The sequence below is a fragment of the Sebastes umbrosus genome, chromosome 5, assembly GCF_015220745.1.
Source record: "Sebastes umbrosus isolate fSebUmb1 chromosome 5, fSebUmb1.pri, whole genome shotgun sequence".
Classification (NCBI taxonomy): domain Eukaryota; kingdom Metazoa; phylum Chordata; class Actinopteri; order Perciformes; family Sebastidae; genus Sebastes; species Sebastes umbrosus.
Window position 1 is genome coordinate 18,205,894 of NC_051273.1, and position 19,020 is coordinate 18,224,913.

The 19,020-nt window shown below is 43.2% G+C and overlaps 1 protein-coding gene across 1 annotated transcript in view; it reads right to left on the minus strand.

Moving 5' to 3' along the window:
- trabd2b (TraB domain containing 2B) overlaps positions 1 to 19,020 on the minus strand; it is a 77,377-nt gene that overhangs the window by 15,892 nt on the left and 42,465 nt on the right. Inside the window, exons 3-4 of the mRNA XM_037768791.1 lie at positions 14,380 to 14,526; positions 7,767 to 7,941 (exon numbers count right to left, since the gene is read on the minus strand). Coding sequence (XP_037624719.1) covers positions 7,767 to 7,941; positions 14,380 to 14,526 — 322 coding nt within the window. The remainder of the gene's footprint in view (positions 1 to 7,766; positions 7,942 to 14,379; positions 14,527 to 19,020) is intronic.

The window sequence follows — 19,020 nt, forward strand, 5'->3', positions numbered from 1 at the left end:
CACATACACCATCACCCTGCAGCTAACAACGCTGACTTCTAGGCCAAAACCGCACTCCGTTTAAAAATACATTTAAATGTGGGCTAAGTCCAAGCTGTCAGTAGGGAAGCACTAATAATATCTCTCTATCTCCCCCTCTCTATCTGTCTTCTCCACCGAGCAGGAGACAACACATGACGCCCATACACGGCGTCTCCGTCACTTCATAAAATGTTCCCCGCACCACGCGCATGAGAAGACAGTGTGAAGCAGAAGAGACAGAGCTAGACGGCAGCGAGGGTAGCGTCAGATTATTAAAGACGAGACAGCAACAGATGGAAAGGACAGGTAGGACAGACCAGAAAGATAGCAGTTTAAGACAGATAAACTGACTGAGAGACAGGTAGAGAGATGGAATTAGAGCTAAAGACAAACTGGTGAGCACTGCAGCAGACAGATGAGAAAAAAGGGCTGAGAAAAGCAAATATGCACTAAGAGAGGAAGAGCCACGGAGACAAAGTGACATGCACGCCAAGCAGGCTCTCTCTCCCTCAGTCATCACTTCAACACCACAACACCACAAGCGACTGCAAAACATATGGGCTCACTCTGCCTGCACAATGGGCTATTATGGGCCAGCACAGCAGAATACACACAAAAATCTTAGACAAATCAACTTTCAGACCCGACGTGGCTCAGACTTCAACGCGAACAATGCAACATGTGTATTTTCTGACAGAAACGACTCTTTTTGGTGATAAATATCTCTCCAGAAAATGTGTCTTTTGTGTCGCAAACGTACACAGACACACGTGTGAGTGTGTGTGTGTGAAGTGGTGTCTCGGCCGTGGCAGCGTCAGGAAATTCCATGGGATGTTTTCAATAAGGCCGGGCAGCGGCAGCCAGGGAATTGGCAAATGAAAACCTGCTGAAGCACACCACAGAGCTCCAGCAACACACTGCCTACCCTCGCAGCACTCCACTCCACTGCTCAGCACAGATGATATCTGTGTGTACTCGTGTGTGAAAATGGCAATACACGTCTGTTGTTTGCGTGTGATTGAGAGAGAGAGGACGACTGAGAATGCATATTTTGCTGAGTGAGTGATGGAAAAATATCACATTGAGGCTTGTATCTGTTTACAATAGAAACAGAACAAGTGTCCAATGTGTGTTTGGCGTGTCTGCGAGCATGCTTTCCCCTTACTGCTATCATCTGGTGCCTGGTGCTGTGTCATTCTGTCCAAGGGGAAACAGTGATGCGTTCACTTGGACTCCCAAACAACGCTAACGTCATGCTACGGCGGGTGCCTATGACTGGTACCGTTACATAACACTGATAGTGATCAGCACGGCAGTGACCACAGTGGTGGTGTAAAGGAAAAGGATGAGAGACTGTGAGGAGACAGATAGTTTGACATTTTCCCCCAATTATCAGGCTTTAAGCTAAGCTAGTTTACTGGCTTCTAGCTTACTGGCAGCTAGTTTACCGGCTGCTAGCTGTAGCTTCATATTTAACGGACGGCTATGAGAGTGGTATCAATCTTCACGTCTAACTCTCAGCAAGAAAGCAAATTAGCTTATTTTGCAAAAAGGTCAAATAAGCTGGCAGACACACAGCGCTTATCTATTATCACCTTATGAAGTTGTTACGGTTAACATGTTATCAAATGGTTGCTTTACACGTCCAGCAGAAAGCTTACAGAGAAGCTTTCATTTGACGTCATGTTTCTGGTAAACCAACAAATGTCCCTGAAAGTCCAATATTCAGTCTCCCTTTAGCTCTGGTTTGGCCCCTGCTATGGACTGCACATTGTTCCAGTGGCTCATTATTCCAAAACCCAAATAGTCCGAAAAATGTACCATTGGACCAAAAGTGCTTCCGTGTAGTTTGTGTTGGAGTCTGTCTGAACAGCGTAGCCACACGCAAGCACGCATGGAACACCGACCCGCAATGATTTACACGTGTAAGAAGTTACAAACAGTACCTTTTAAAACTAAGAACCAAATTAACGAGCTACTGTAAATGAGGCTCAATAGCTGCCTAGAGCTGCAGGGTGTGATAAGATTCATTACTGCGATCGACCTCTTTTACATTACATGTAGTCATTTTATACAATGGCAATAAATAATACTGACTAGTGGAGTTTTACTGATGTATCATAGGCTTACGGTAATGTGCACTCACTGCATAAGAATTTAACTGTTCAAAATATATTCTGTATTATTACTGACTGAAATATGACGTAACACGTGAGACCGAGAGACTCAAGTTGACTGAGTTGCTTCTGTGGACCATCAATATAAAATGTTGGCCCAACAGCAGGCTCCGGTGAGAGAGTAATACTGCTCAGTCAGTCTCTTTTATACTGCAGGGGGTAATTCAATTACGCCTTCTGGAGCTCTTTCACGTCTGTAATTTGTATTAATAAGCTGTTGGTGAAAGTGAGGAAAATAAAGAATGTCTGTTACAACATGTGTGTGCAGGAAGGAGGAAAAAAGAGCAGAGAAACAGCTTTAGAAAGTACAAAAGCATACATTTTGCACTTAAAAGTACTTACGCTACAGGAAGGTGTAGGTGTACAGCGAGAGGAAAGGGGGAGGCTGGGAAGTAAGGTGCTGAGCTGAGCAGAGATGGATTTCCTGCCTGAACCGCTTTATACACACGTCGTATAGTTTAATTACCCCGTGAAAAAAACTCCTGGACCGGACTACGACATCGGTAACTCTAGAGGGCCTTGACCTGAGCGCTGCCCTGGTGCTTTCCCGACAGCTCTGTTTTCCTTCTGCGCTCTGGAAGTGAAAGGCAGCTAGAGGGGCCATTAATATTTATCTTTGTATGGCAGAAATGCAACCCGATAAACACAAAATCAGCTCCTTGACACAGACATAAATAAACACGATTATAGTAACAGAGAGATCACTGGCCTGTCAGACAAACAGAACAAGAATAAGTCATGTACTATGAGTCTGCAGTTACACACGTCATGTTAATGTGATTTTTGAGATCTGCCCATAAAGATTGGATTTTATGTGATCACATTATTGTACGCCCACAATTGGCCTGGAAAATCTCCCTCAGGCTGTATTTATTTTAACAATATGTCTGGACAATCGTAACCCCTCGCACCTCCTATCCTCTTTATTTCTCTTCATCACTTTAAACATGCATTGCGGTTAGATTGTAATCAGACTGTAAGCAGAACTCCTTTCACAAAGCAAGCCTGACCACATCCAGAGCTACTTCTTAAAATCTCGAAGAGCGCAGTCAGATCTCTGGGAGTCACTTAATACGTCCTGGCATCATTGGATGATAAAATTTCATGGCTGGTTACGGCCTATGGGAAACTGGGACCAGCGGGGACAGTTACAGGACCGTAAAGACGTGAGTCAGTGTGCTAAAGGCCGAAATAAGAGATGAGAGAAAGGAAGCTTTGTGATTAAAGCATTGGGAGAGACTTTAATAAGGCTAATTTATGGAGCCTTGTGCGTCTTTTTTTTGGTACATCTGCATCTAGAGACATGTGTGTCACCGCTTGGAGGCCCAATTTGTCACCTGAGACACAACTTACGTCTAATCAGCATCAGTATGTACATTTACAGGAGGATAGAAACTACTGGTAGGAGGCACGACGAGTGTGGTAGGCAGATGTTCAGCTGGATTCACTATAAGAGTACAGTAGGAACACATTTGTGCTGGTATATTAAGGAAACATTGTGGTGGAAAACATTTAGTTTTAATAACCTGTATTCTAAATCTGCAATGAATTAGCGACAAGTTTTAACTGTGTGGTCATAAAATTTGAACCTTATGTGGCATTGAGTGCCTTACAGTCTTTTCTTTTTTCAGTTGTTAGTTTCAATTATTTCATTTTTTAGAAGTATGTCTAATGAGTTCCAATGCTGCAGTTTTAATAATCATTATCATTTGATGTCATTTATTCAGTAATACGTTGCAGTCTTTGTAAATGTTTTGAAATGCCCTTATTTGATATGCATTTCTTTTTTTATTATTAGTTTTTGATTTATTTTTTTTAGCTTAAAGTTCTCCTTGAATGAACCTAGAGGGCAGCCCCGGTTGCCTAATTATCCTCCTTCGTAGTAAATCAGACACTAATTACATGCAGATTGTGAGCGCAAAATTAAATGAACGTGCGGCACGAATTTTCCTCTGCTCATGCATGTGCGTAAATCTGGCCCTCATTGACTCTGCCTTCCCGAGGCCTTTACTGAGACTTCTGTGTTTACTCCATGTGTGTTTGTGTGTGAATGTTCTAGTTTGTTCATGTTACAAAGTATGCACATATATGTACACAAGTACTGAATGTATGAATCCAAATACATTATGCATCTGTGAGCACGGGTGTGTATGTGTGTGCACAGGGCAGGCTATAACGGTAATGGTTCTCATCACTTCACACTAGCTGTCAGTTCTCTCACACACAACGCTGCAGCCTGTAGGTGACCCCACACACATGTTCACCTCCAGTCGGTCCAGGGCCAGGTTAGACAGACTGGAGAGCTAATGTACTGATGGCAATCTGGAAAACAGGAGGCTGCATTAGAGTAGATTTTAATGGTAAAGTGCTCCTGTCTTATGAGGCAAAACAGGTGACCGATACATGTAAAATGTCAGTTTTATATCGATGGGTTTTGAACACATCACTATCTATTCCAAGTTAAAACACTTGCAAGGAACTGTTGGTAGTCTGCTTAATGTAAGCTGACAATGTCTGAGACCCAGCAACATACACAGTTACATATTTATCCAAGGATCTTCTTGGCTGAACGCCGTCCTGTTTCTGTACTCATTTAAACAGATGTATATGTTCACATCCAGGAAGTACCCAGTAGAACAACCTATGCTGTAAAGGGAATTTAGACAAAAGTCAGTTATTTGCTATATAAAGATATAGAGGAGTAATGTCTACCTGAGCAGAGAATGAAGTCACTCTCCCTCTGTGTGTGTTGTAATCCAAGCTTCTCCGTGCTTTGTTGACATTGCCGGGCCGGCCGTGCACCGCGCTGATAACGCCGTCCCGATCGACGCTGCCGTTGGGGAAGTGTAGCCCCCACCCTCCAGTTCCCTGTCAGCATTGTTGCCGTTGTTTTCACTGTTCGCGCTATTAGCACTGTCACTTGCAAGCCACTGGCTCAGCCGTTGCCATGTTGAGAGCCGTGTGGAGACAATAGAAATGCTCCCAAATTTGCATTTAGCTCCTTTAACTATTTGAACTCCAAGCATATCGTGTACAGGACTTCCCATGCCGTAACCACAAGCTCACAATTTCCATTTGAAGGCAGCAATAATCATGTAACTCCCACTCACTCAAGTCCACTTTATGTTTACTTTCTGCTTACTTGTTTGAATTGTGCTCTCTCACACCAGTAGAGTGCTGGATCAAAGCTTTTAACTACAGATGTTATCCTGCAAACAACCAAGTATACACAATATAACAATAACATAACCCTAACATGTGCTTTTGACAAAAGCCAAAAAATTGTCTCCCAGCTTATTGCCTTAGAAAAATGTTGTAACATCCTATCATATCCCTGTGCATGGTACAACATTGCTAACAACTTGTAGCCTAATAGGAAACATGGTTGTTGTTTTTACTTCCTTGCTACTCTCCACTCAAACTCCTCAGTGTGTTTTTTAGCCTAAGGAGTTGGACTGGGTTCGTTGGCTTTCTGAGGTTCACAACTTTCATTGTTTCATAAACACAGTGTGTAACAGGACAGGGACACATCATCAGTTTTATTTTTTCATCTATGCACACTTCAGAGGAACACTTATTTAAAGGTTCTCCAGACGATATCCGGAGCATTAATATAGCAGCAAACAACTATTTGCTATGTAAAGATATAGAGGAGTAATGTCTACCTGAGCAGAGAATGAAGTCGCTCTCCCTCTGTGTGTGTTGGAATCCAAGTGTCTCTGTGCTTTGTTGACATAGCCGAGCTGGCCGTGTGTGCTTTTAGTGCATGTGAGCGTGCCCCACTGGCTAGCTCACGGCAGCCGCTCTGCACTGCTCTCATACGGCAGTTACAGCTCATGGTCATGTCTAGAAGGTAACCCTCAAACTGCGAAACTTGCAAAAACGATCTATCCTAACCTTAACTATTTGAGATCAATGCCTAACCTTAATCATCTCGCAAGAGTTTCCTAACTTGTGAGTTACCTATTAGACACGACCCCGGCTCAGCTGTCGCCATGTTGAGAGCCATGCAGAGCCAATAGAAATGCTCCCAATCTCGCATTTTGCACCTTAAAGTATTATTGCATGAATTCATTCCTCCATCGCAGTCATAGTTCATATCTTAACTTACAGTGTTCAGTCCATGCAGACACACACACACACACACGCGCGTGCACATACACACAAAGCAGCTGGATGGTGCAACAGCAGCTTTGTCCAAACATCACAGAGAGCAGAGGGAGCAAAAACTGCTCAGAGGAAGGACCAAAGCATTCAGCATTAATCACACACACACACACTTACATGCACCCACGCACACGCACACACCCTAGAGGCGGTACCACCCATTATCAGATGCACAAGCACAGACACACTCAGTCATACAGTAAACAGACACCCACCCACCACCTGCTTTTGTGGGCAAACAAACTTACAAGCATACACACACAGAGACACACAAACACACACACTCCCCTCAGGACACACTACACCATTCAGGAAACATTAGCAGCATTAGCCAGGAATGCTAATTGAAACAAACAGCTCATGGTTTCTTCATTTCTGAAGTGGGAGCTGGCTGTAATTGAGACTTCTGTGTGTGTGTGCATGTGTGTGTGTGCGTGTGTGTGTATGTATAGACACCCAGTTTTTCATGCCAAAGATCTGGGAACCATTGTATACTATTATTGTCCTGCTTTTTCTCCGGCTTCGCTTTCAAGCACAAAAGAGAGCAAATTGTTCACCATAAACACACATTAGTGCTGACAGAATCAGTGTTCCAGACCAAAACAAACCTGATCTCTCTTTGACTTCACAATTGCATGAAAACACACTCTCTCAGCTCCAATCACAATGTATTTGGAAAGACCTCATTTAATGCAAAGTAGAGATTCAGGTTGGAGTTGCTGCCATGATGGATTCTAATATTGTCTGGCCTGCAGTTTAAAGAGACATCCCATAACTAGCGAGGCAAAGGTCAGTCACTGAAGCCTTTTAAAGTGGCCGAGGGCAGATTTCTTGTATACAAACATTCCCTGGATTGCGTGCGCATTCAGGCGGCAAAACCGCTTTGGCAGCTGCTGTAATCAACGTACAGTAGATTTAGCATTGTTTGTACATTCTTGTTGACTATACTACACCCTGCAGAGTCCGACCACCAGATACCATTATCATATGATGCATTAGTATGATATTTGTTTATTATTGTAACATTTGATCAGACATATGTGTGATTTGACTTGAGGGACCAGTGTCTGTTTGGTTGACACTTCGGTCGGAGTTCAAGTTACGTGAGCCCTCTTGATGGCTGCCCACAGAGCATGACCACCCGCTGCTTTGTTAGCGCTATGTGACTAGAATACTTTTGCCCATCAGGCCTGGATCCATAATCTCCTTCTGTTTTTAGCAAAGGCATGTGATCCCCTTGGAATATTAAACATTTTCATTCAGTTGGTGATGTTTACTGCACAACAACTCTTTGACATGCCGTGCTTTCTGCCCCCTAGCCGGTCGAATCTCTGTGATGACGTTGCACAGAAACCCGTCTATATATCACACCCTAAACAGCAGTATCTGAGGCTCCCTTACCTGCACCAAAAGCAAAAAAGTACGTCTGGTTGGGATTCCTCTGCAGCAAGGCGGACACACGGCGAGCCATTCGCTCGTTGCGCTTGTAGATGAGCTCCTGGCGGAAGTAGCTGTCGATCTGCAAGGCGGTCATGCGGTCATGAGCTGGCAGCGAGCTGTTGATGAAGTGAGGCAGCTGTGAGAAGGAGGAAGGCGGAGAGAAGATTTATATTTAATGATGAAATACCCATGAATCATTTAAAGCATACATCAAACGCAAAAAGAAAGAACTGGTGTTACAGAAGTTGAGAGGAATGAAAAAATGAGACGGAAAGAAAGAAGAGGACGGTGTTGGTGACAACCTGGCGAATGTGCTTGCCCGTGTGAGTGTGAGACCTGGCAGCGGCGAGTGTTTGTGACGTGACAGCTTGACAGAAAATGACCAACGCAGTGCTCGGCTGGTTTTTAAATGAGAAAGCATCAATGAATGAAGGAGAGAGAGGGAGGACAGAAACGTGTCGGCACCATGAGTGTGTGTGTGCAGGCTGTCGGAGCACATTTATGTATGTGACTGCCTACACTAATGTGTTTACATATGTGCGTCTGAGTGGGTGCACTGCACGAAGGCTCAGTGTGAGCGTGTGAATGTGTGTTTAATTGCTGTGTGATTTATTAAGATCCAGGCAGGCAGAGACGAACCACGCTGGCTTTGCTCCACACTTGGCTGCATCCGTGGATTCAACAGGCTGTTAATCTGTGAGGATGAGCGGGGGTCGGCGGCGGGGTAGTCGAGGTTTGGCATCGGGGTCTTAAACTGTCCGACTCAGAGACGCACCTAAACACACACAGTCCGTCTTTAGTTCTTTCACTTCCTGTCGGGGTATCATTGTACCTGTAGTTGACTTGTTCTGGCTCTTTCTTTTGATATATATATGCAATAAAATGTGAAATATTAGAGATAGGTGAAATCCCAATACGCCAGAGGTACGCTCCACTTGGTTTGTTCACTCTGTCTTTTCTTGACTTAGGACTGTTTTTACTATTGTGGTGCTGAAATTCTTTTCCATGTGTTGTAATTCCTGTTTTGGACTTCAAAAAAAAGTTTTAAATGAAAAAATTGTGGCCCTTTTTGACAGGCCTGAGGATGGCAATGATATCTGAAGATCCACTGGCCAGATTACCATTGATATTCATAATACTTTTGATATTTCATCTAGCAGCTTTACACTTTGGCCCGTTGTACTTTCATTGCACTTTGTTTTTTTAATATACATTTCTTTGAGATGGAATTGAAAATGCAGTATAAACTGACCTCTGAGCAGTTCACTTTTCTTTCTTGTACAACCAGGAGTGAACCTGAGACTACCAAGCCTTCAATCTTTCTTCCCAAGTTGGAAAGAATCAAAAGATTGAGTGATCAGAGAAAGAAAGGTTTGGCTTTTTGTGTCTCTGTGTGTGTTTTGAGTGCACATATGCAGATGTGTTTAATCTGGAAATGTATTTGAGTGTGACAAGAAGAACACACACATGCAAACACACAGTCGCTGTCTAAAACTGAGTTACAAGTTGACACAACAGTAGACCAGCTGTGAATGGTGCATAAATCAGTGTGTGTCTGAATAGTGAATACATGAAGGGATTTATTGTACCACATGTGAACAAGGTGCTGCTCTCCAGCATCCATCCAAATCTCTATCTGACACATTTTCTCTCACTCCCTCGACCTCCCTTCCTACAGTCTGTTTCACATAATGGTTGAAAGGTTCTAATTCACACCTACATCGGATATTTATAAATGTCATGATGTGCATTAAAGGGGAACTCCTACTACTGCATATGTGAAAAACGTTGTATAAAGCCTTTTGAGCTCCAGAGGGAGCTGCGTGAAGTCTGATAAATTGCCTCAAGTGATGTCTTGAGCTTGAGACTCCATTAGTATTTACTAGCATAACAATCCCTGAAGTGTTGGCAGTCGAGTGGCATTGTGGGTAATATAGGCACCAGGTTTTGAAATAGAAGACGAATGCTCCGTGAAATAAAAAGATATGTGACCTCTGGATCTGCTGCATCGATTTAGCAATGCTACATCAGTGGAGTATAGAGTTGGTCGATTTGATTTTATGCCAACTGGCTGATCCGGCTGTTGTCATTGTGACACGTTCTGGCAAATATAAAAGTAGCCTACATCAGCAACCTGTGCCGTTGGCATCACAGACCTAAATCCATGATAAACATAATATCATGTTTGCTTATAAACGGACCAAGTAATGTCTGACAGGCTGTGCCCAATTTGCTGCCGAGCTGAGGCCGGCAACATGAAGGGGATGAAATTTCAGTGAAGGTGGGACGGAGGAAGATGCACACGATGCACGTTGTGCTTGTTTGCTAGAAAGTTAATGTGTTTTTTGGGGTGACAAGGTGTCAAGTGCGACCGGTCCGGACAGGTTTGAACATTTTGACACCGGCCCAACCTTGGTGGAGCACTTTTTTAAACATATTCACATTGAATGTGTGTGCAGTCAGTTAATGCCATTGCGTAGGAAGGTGACATTTTGTCAGGGAATATAATAGGACGGCCCTGTTGTGTACTTTGTCTAGCTGCCACAGAAATACTTATATTATTTATTATATTTTTGCTTTAAATATATCACATATCTCAAAGTTCTGTGACAGTTTTGGACATTTATATTTTTAGGATGAGCTTCTGCAATTTACAAAGATAAAACCATGTAAAAAGATTCCTTTTGAATACTATGATCACAGTGATTTCTAACTGTGGCAGGTAACATGATGTTATCTGCCACATCTATTTGGCAGGTTGTTGGTTTTTAATTTCAAATCCAAATGGTTTGTGTGACAGTGAGGAAAGAAAGCCAGAAAGAAAGAAATCCACGTAGATATGTGTAGCCTGAAGCCTTGTATTGTCTGTCTGTGTGTGTTTTTTCAGGGTGAATGACCCAGGTTCATCCGGATTGACGGGAGTTCATGATTCGTGAGTAAAATGAGGCAGAGTTGGATGACTAAGTTAAAGAGAGAGAGGTGGAGAAGGAGTGCTTCATCATTGAGTGAGGATAGCGTGAGTGTTTCATGACGAGAGAAAAAAAAGTGTTCGGTCGGAGACGGGTCAAGGAGTGTAGCGGTAAATGCAGATAACTTATCACAGGAAAGGCCATTAGCTGCTCTGTATCCCGACCTGCACAGGAAATGTGGAGTGACAGAGAGATATTTCCTCCCTTCCTCACCGCTGGTATCCCTCTGCACTTCCTCTGTCGGTCCCGCCGGCTCTTTACTCTCTTCTATTCTTCCTTCATGATTTGGCTCTTTGAAGTCCTTCTGTTCTCCACTCTTATCTTTACCATTTCTCTTCATTTACTTTCCCTTCTTTACCTTCCCCTTTTCCTTTTTTTCCCTTCTTTTCTATCAACTTACATCTTGGTGCTACATCTACAGCAATTTTCAAATATCAACTGTTTAATGGCAACATTTTGCAGTTAACAATTCTTATTCTATCTATCTATCTATCTATCTATCTATCTATTGCGATTAATTGCATGATTGTCCATATTTAGTCGTGATTAATCGCAAATTAATCACACATTTTTTATTTGTTTAAAATGTACCTTAAAGGGAGATTTGTCAAGTATTTAATACTCTTATCAACATGGGGGTAAACAAATATGCTTGCTTTATGCAAATGTATGTATATATTTATTATTGGAAATCCATTAACACAAAACAATGACAAATATTGTCCAGAAACCCTCACAGGTACTGCATTTAGCATTAAAAAATATGCTCAAATCATTACATGTCAAAATGTCTGTAAAGAGGAGACTCGTGGGTACCCATAGAGTCCATTTTCATTCACATAACTTGAGGTCAGAGGTCAAGGGGCCCCTTTGAAAATGGCCATGCCAGTTTTTCCTCCCCAAAATTTAGCGCATATTTGGAGCGTTATTTAACCTCCTTCATGACAAGATAGTATGACATGGCTTCGCAAGTTGCGTTAATGCGTTAAAGAAATTAGTGGCGTTAAAACAGATTTGCGTTAACATGTTATCGCGTTAACTTTAACAGCCCTAATATATATATATATATATATATAAACCTTCTACCTTTTACCTTAGTTATTTGATGTCCCTATTCCTCCTTATCTGTCTCTCTCTGTCTATCTTTGACTTTATATTCGTGATGGATTTGGGACCAGTTGAGTGTTGAAAATCATTACCCTGTCCTGCACCACCACTCTGCTCTGCTCTGAGGCGCATCATCATCATTGACTTCTTTCTAATATGATGAAGATTGAACTAGGAGAGCATCAGGGGTGTTGGAGGCCTCTGGATCAGCTCCTATCAATCAAAAGACACCTGCTCTTTAACGGCCCTGGAAGTTCACACAACCTGCTATAGATCAGCAGGCTACAGAAGCAGGCACCACCGTCAGGCGTCTGATTGCTCTAACATGTGCCGGGGAACGTTAATACATGTTATTATGACATGAAGAGCAGCGGGCAAACTGGTATGATTTAAAGCGCCACGACTGCAGGTGAAACTGTGGCTAACAAGCTCTTCAAGGCCGCCGGAGAGAAAGAGATGGATTGACACAGACAGTGAGGGAGAAATAAAAGGAGATGTGTGTCTTTTGTCAAGACTTAACAAGAGAGGCACGATGAGATGTGTCTCCTTTCTCCAATTTTGTGTGTTTCTGGTGTAAATGAAGCTGAGTCTCTGCAGTAGAGCGGTGAGTTGAGGTTACACAGTGTGTTAGGTTTAATGACACTTGAGGATCAGCGAGGGAGGTTGACACGCCATAATTGACTTATGAGGAGGGCTTTCGAGTAAATCTGCATTCGAGGGTGGAGACGGAGTGAGAGCTACCGTGCGCGGTGCCAGTGACTGTATGTGTGCGTGCTATAAATTGAACAGCTTTTTGACAGCTAGCAGAGAGAGCCGGGTGTGAAGACCGATGAGGAGGCCGCCGCTGAAGGAGCAGAGGCTATGTTAGGAAACACACAAAGTTAGAGGAGGTCAGATGTATTTACGGCTGAGTCCAGAGCTATTAAAGTGCCAGACTATCAAGTAACTTGAGGCTGAGAGGGATTAAGATGGCAATGTGCAGTTTTGCGGAATTGATGGGCCAGCCTTAAAAAGTTTGAGGTGACGATAGCGTAATGGCAGAGAAGTGGGTACGAGAGGGTTGCCAACTCAAATCGAGGGTCTGACAGATTTAGGTTTTTGGATACCGTTAAAGATGTTTTTGGACTGAAGCTGCAAGTAACTGGTATTTCGTGTGACTATTTTATTATATCAGAAACCTCACCATCCTTTTGGTCCAACAAAACAAAACAAAAAAGTGACAAAGATTCAGTTTGACAACATTTACACGAAGGGAGACTAAACTGCTGCACTTGGTTGGCCCCCATAAAGTGAATGCTAAAGGGAAAGTAGAATTTCATATGATTCCAAAGGTGCTGAGATTTTTTCGAGACGATTATTGTCAGATTAGGAGATCGCTGAGTCATAAATTCTGGCTGTGACTTGGCTGAAAGACATGGCAGACTACAAGTTGGACCATCGGTACGGAAAGTGGGGGTGCTGAGGGTTTTTTGTACTGGGATATTTTGATGGCCATGAGTAGAGAGGGTGGAAATTTTATATTTATGTTTGATTTATTTATTTTCAAACTGTGTATTAACCAAATCAACTGTGCTGCTTCGCGGCTGCCAACAGCTAACATTAACTAGCTTTCGTTCTGCTGTTTTCAACACACCATTGATTTACCTTATGATGTGTTCAGGCTCTATTCAGTAAAAAATGAATGAACGTGAATTTCATGATGTGTTCAAATGTAATCTAGTAAAATGTCGTTTTTGGCGAGAAACTTGAATAAACCCATTTGTTTGAAGGAGATGTTTTCACAGCAATATAAAATAGATAATAGAGAGGGAAGTTTTTTACTTCCTAACAAAAAACAGTATGCAAACAGTAATAAAGGAGTGTATGTTGGAGTACATGGGATTCATTGTTTTACTTTTGTTTTTTACCGTGATATCAAATTGGTATCGAGAATCGTGGAATTTCACTGGTATTGATAACGACGACTAAATTTCTGGTTTAAAATGTATGGATATGTGTGATTGATGTATATGATGATGATTGCCCTTTTGTTCCTTACACCATATGACTGTTGGCTCGGGCCATTATTGGGCTGATATTGTGAAGTCTGATCCCGGGCCTAAAAATTAACTTAATATGTGAGATCTTTTGGTTACGCCTTTCCATAATTTGAGGAATTAGGTTGTTGGGAACATAGAGGCAGCAAGACCTTTACAGCAGAGTGTTGCTGGACCATTTAAAACTTTGTAAGTGGGAAAATATGAGAGATAATATGAAATATTTTTGGCAAAGTGCATTAATGGCATCAGATCATTTGTATTGTGCTTGGCAAGCGGTTCAGTTAATATCAATTTTATAGTCTGAATGTTGCCCTTTTTAAATCCGGCACTTTTAATTGACTCTTTTAATGAAGTTGCAAAAGTTCACATAGCTGAAAGGAAAGCGAATAGGGAGTGATTCTATTTCTATTTTGGGATGAACTTTTAAGGAAACATTTCTAGGTGAAGGAGGAGACCAACCTGTGAGGTGTCGTGGTTGAAGATGATGGAGCTGAGGTCTCCACAGTTGTAATGGGTGATGAGGTCCTCGGTGGTGAAGGAGCCCTGCAGGCTGCCTGCTCGGACGCCCTCGTGCTGCAGCAGCGTCTGATTCAAAGCAAACAGCACCTGCAGGGAAATAGACGGACAGACAGGAAGGGCGCTGTTACTTTCTGCATCTACAAACTCGCTTTTCTCTGCTCTGCGCTCAGGAAGAATTTGCCATGCGTATGGCCAGCGTTCCTCTTTTAAAATATAATGTGACCTTAACATACAATGAAGCCGTTATTCCAGAGTGTCGGCGAAATGTAAGTTGTTTTGCAGCGTTTTCATTTCTTTCATGATATTTTCATACACTTTCCATACAGGCTGACTACAGGTAAAAGCAGACCGCAAGAGACATGGCAAAAGTCCACCGAAGGAAGGAGAAAACAGGGGAAGTAAGGGAGGGCTAAAGAGAGAGAAAGAGAGAGAGAGAGAGAAACCCTTCTTTCTCTTTCACCAGGCCAGGGTGCTGTAAATTTACAGCAGCCATTAAAATCAAAAGTAAACCCTCTTTAGAGAGAATTTATAGCGTGCAGCCGCCAGCCAGCTCAACAACTCCGCAGCTGTCCTAGACACCAGGGGTTAACCTAGCTGCTCCCGCCCTCTACAATCCCACGCCACCTCTGACTGGCCTGGCGAGCGGCACCGAGTTGTCAATCACCGTTAAGCTCTCTTACAGGAACCAGAGGTATCTTATAGTTTTTCTTTCTGTGTACAGCAGATTTCACACAGTTCTACATTGCACCTATAAGACAGTTTCAGCTGACTGAAGTGACTCAGCTCATCATATCTTCAAACAACACCACGTCTATGATCCTAATTACCAAGAAACCTGACTAGAGCTTCGGAAAATACTACAGGGAGAACGTCAGCATGCAGGCCCCGGATGATTTGTGGAGCAGCTTAAGGCCGATACAGCTGCACAACTGATTGAGCCCGTTGTCAGAAACCTGGGTCGTAATTCACGCAATTAAGTTATGTTTTCGCAATCATAAATGCCCATTTCGTGCATATTGAATGTTTCAACTCCAGGTAACCCTTACGCTGGGATAATCACAACCAAGCTGTAAGCTCAACCTTGTGACTCCCTCTCTCCGTCTCTCTGAGGTCATTGTGTTCGCTAACCAGTCTTGTGGGCTCATTTTTTGCTTTAAAGAGCTTTTTTTTCCATAATGCAAAGAGACAACTGATGAGCTAACGGCACATATAACTCTCTCTCTCGCTCATTATCCCCCCTTTCTTGTCTTTACTTTTCCCTTTCTCCACTTTCTCTTCTGAAGAGCGTCCATCCTCTTCTCATCTCTCTGCCAGCGCCGGATCTCGAGCCCTTCCTCCCCACGTCACAACCAAGAACTGAGTCTCATCTTATTTATTCTTTTTGACAGTTTCATCGAACACATTCTCTGCCATGCTCAGCGCCGCGCTGTCGCCCTGCCAGAGGTGCATAATCCAGGAATGGGTCTCTGTCAAACCTGTGACCATTTCCCAAACTCAGAGGCCCTCCTGCTGTTTGATACTTATGACACTATACCTCATTTCAGTTTCTATGCCCATGGCACGCAAGATTCTTTTATAGCTCTAAAGTTAAAGGGTGTTTTGAGGTGGGGTTGTATGAGCAAAGGAAGCAAAGCAATATACTGCTGTCGACGGTGGCAGCAGAAAAAAATATTTTAGCCACCTAAAAGAAAGGCTCACCTAGAAAAATCAATATCAGCCTAAGTGTACGTTATATTTAGAATATTTCCACCATTTTACCTTGGTGTCAGACAGCCCTTTTCGATGAGGAACTGAAGCTGTTGTATTTCTGTCTCTATCATCTATGCTCTCGCCAAAGCCACCAGATTCCATTGAAAAAACTTGTAATTTTACCTCTGAGGTTGCTGGTCTACCGCTGCCTCGATCGGTTAGTTTGTTTGTGTTATTGTGTGACTTTGGTGAATCCAAACCACACTTCTGTTTTTTTTTTTCAATGGAGTCTGGTTGCTTTTAGGAGAGCATAGATAACGGCTTCAGTTCCCCGTCGAAAACATAGATTGTATAGCTGTCTGACGCCATGGCAAACCGGTGAAAATATTCTAAATATAGAGTACACTAAACCGGTTATTTATTTTTTTGGGTGGGCCTGACGGACGGCAATAGAGCTACAACAAATGTCTTTTCCCGGTGGTGGAAAAAATGCTGTTGCACATATTGTAATTGTACTTATATTTTCATTCTTTAAAAGTCACCAGAATGCAGATAGTCTCTGAAACTCCCAGGTCCCCCAGACTCCCTTCTTTGGTTTTGAAATCCTTCCAATTTTTGAGGTCTCAAGGTTGGCAAGTTTGTGTTGAGGTGTGATGCCAGGCCCAGAGAGGCTAATACCTCTAGGTCTGCCTAGTGGCTAAGTAACTACAGTAGCTAATTCTGCTTCTGCAGATGCTGATTCTGTGCCAATAAGTTGCCACTGCCCCAAGTCCTTGACCCACAGGGCTTTCTGCCACGTCTAGAGAAACTCCAGAGTCAGGGGGCTGGAGCTGGCAGAGCACGCACACCTGCCAGGCTGTAATGCTGCCAGCTCCGGTACTTTCCCTTAACACGGCAAACAGCACCAGACATGACAGACAAGAGGGTGCAGTATATGATGCATGGTAAGAACGGAGGGGTGTGTGTGTGTGGTTGGTCGTGTTGTTAAGGGAGTTGTTATTTCAATATTGTCCGTCTCCCGGGGAAAGAACATCTCTGCAGCCGTAACCATGGTGCCCGAGTTTGTGCCGGGCTGAATGAAAGAGCACGTCAATCACTGCGGGAGAGGCTGAGGGGGTGAGAGGAAAAATGCAAACATTCCCCGCGCGTGCACGCTCGCATGTATACGTGTGAATATGTGTGTGTGCACACGCACACACGTGTTGGCTGACAGAGTGGGTGTTCTCATGCTGAAGTGGTCCACTCACTCTGACATACCGGCTCTTTTACAGCCAGACCTTTTCAAAATAACGAACACTGACTGTGCTCACCACATACTTTACTACTGCAGGTCTCTCTCCTGTCTCTCTCTTTTTGTTTTTTCCTCATCTCATCTAATACTATGCGTGAGAAACTCCCATTGTAATTAAATGAGAGCTTTATAAGAACAAAGCTGGAAGGAGCAGAGCACACGGATGGTCTTGGAAGCTGCGATCTGAGCGCAGCACTCCAAAAATTCATTAGCGAGCGTTGGAAAGAAAACAGAAAGAAAAGGGGTAGGGCAGGAGTGGGAGCAACATTTAAAATATCAGAGAGAGCTTTCATGTTTTGAGAAAAGTGTAATTCATCAACATGTGTGTGCATTGCAGCAATTGACCTTGAAGTGAGTTAAATCTTGGCTGCTTGCTAGCAATAGTGTTAGCTTGTTTGAAGGTTTTACGGGTCTGAAGCGTGAGTAGGTGCCGATGACAAGGTGCTGGAACTGAGAGAGCTCACTCTTGTCGACTACATCACTCCCCTATTATACCTCCCTAAATCTGAATCGGAGAATGTGAGTGATGGATCGTGCTAAAGGGCTCCGGGCTGCGATACAGCAGAAGGAAGTGTCAAACTGTGGAGGCCAAACACTGAACTCTGGCGAAGAGGAGAAAATATAATACCCGGGATTATGCTGTAGGAGTTGGTAAAAGCAAATGAAAAGCACACATCATTAACAACAGCATTAAATGCACAGATATCACAATCCTTTTTCCCTCCCTCATGTCCACTTTCCTCAAGCCACCCTTTTAATTTCTCTATCCATTACTCACTTCTTCGGTCTACGATGTCGTAAAACAATGAGACACTATTCCACGATTCCTACACACTGACGGAGAAAGAATAAAGAAACAAAGAAGAAAGGGAGGGAGGCGTAATAGCAGGAGGAAGACGGAGAGCAGAGAACAAAAGCCGGAGAGAGCTGCAAGTGTGAAAGAATGGTATAAGACAAATAAAGCCTTGTTCTCTATGAGAGGAGCATGTGTTGTACAGATGGAGGTGATTCTTCTCCATTTGCGCAGTGGAGAGTTTGGGTTAGGTATACACAGTGCGTGGCTATAGGCCTGGCATGGGCTCTGGGTATTACCAGGCAGTCAGGTGCATGAAAGCACGGCGGTGCGTGCCAGCGTCAGGCATGAGATCTGAGGAGGTTTGTTCCTTCACACGTCTCCCTCTTTCTCCCAGCTTTACTCTTTAAACTATTTTCTCTCAGTAGATCTATTCCTCTCCTTTCGTCTCCTTGTTTTGCTCACTCAGTTTTTGTCTTCTCAGGTGTTACGTGTAACATCATGACAGAAATAAATCACTACTTGTTTAATCGTCACATTGGCTGCCACTATAGGAAATCACATGGATTGCTTTACTGCAAAGGTTGCCAACCTTTTTAGTTTGTGACCTTTTGTGTATATTTGAGACTCGCATGTCTGTGGGTTACGAGCAGCTCCACTAAAAGTTGATTTTCCCCTCTAAACGTCTGAGATTGTTTCATCCAAATAGTTTTAGAAAGCCTCAAATGTAAAACCTTATAACCTTAAACTCAAGCCTCGGTTATACCTTGCTGCAGTACTGCAACTCAAAAACGCCCCAATGCCCAAT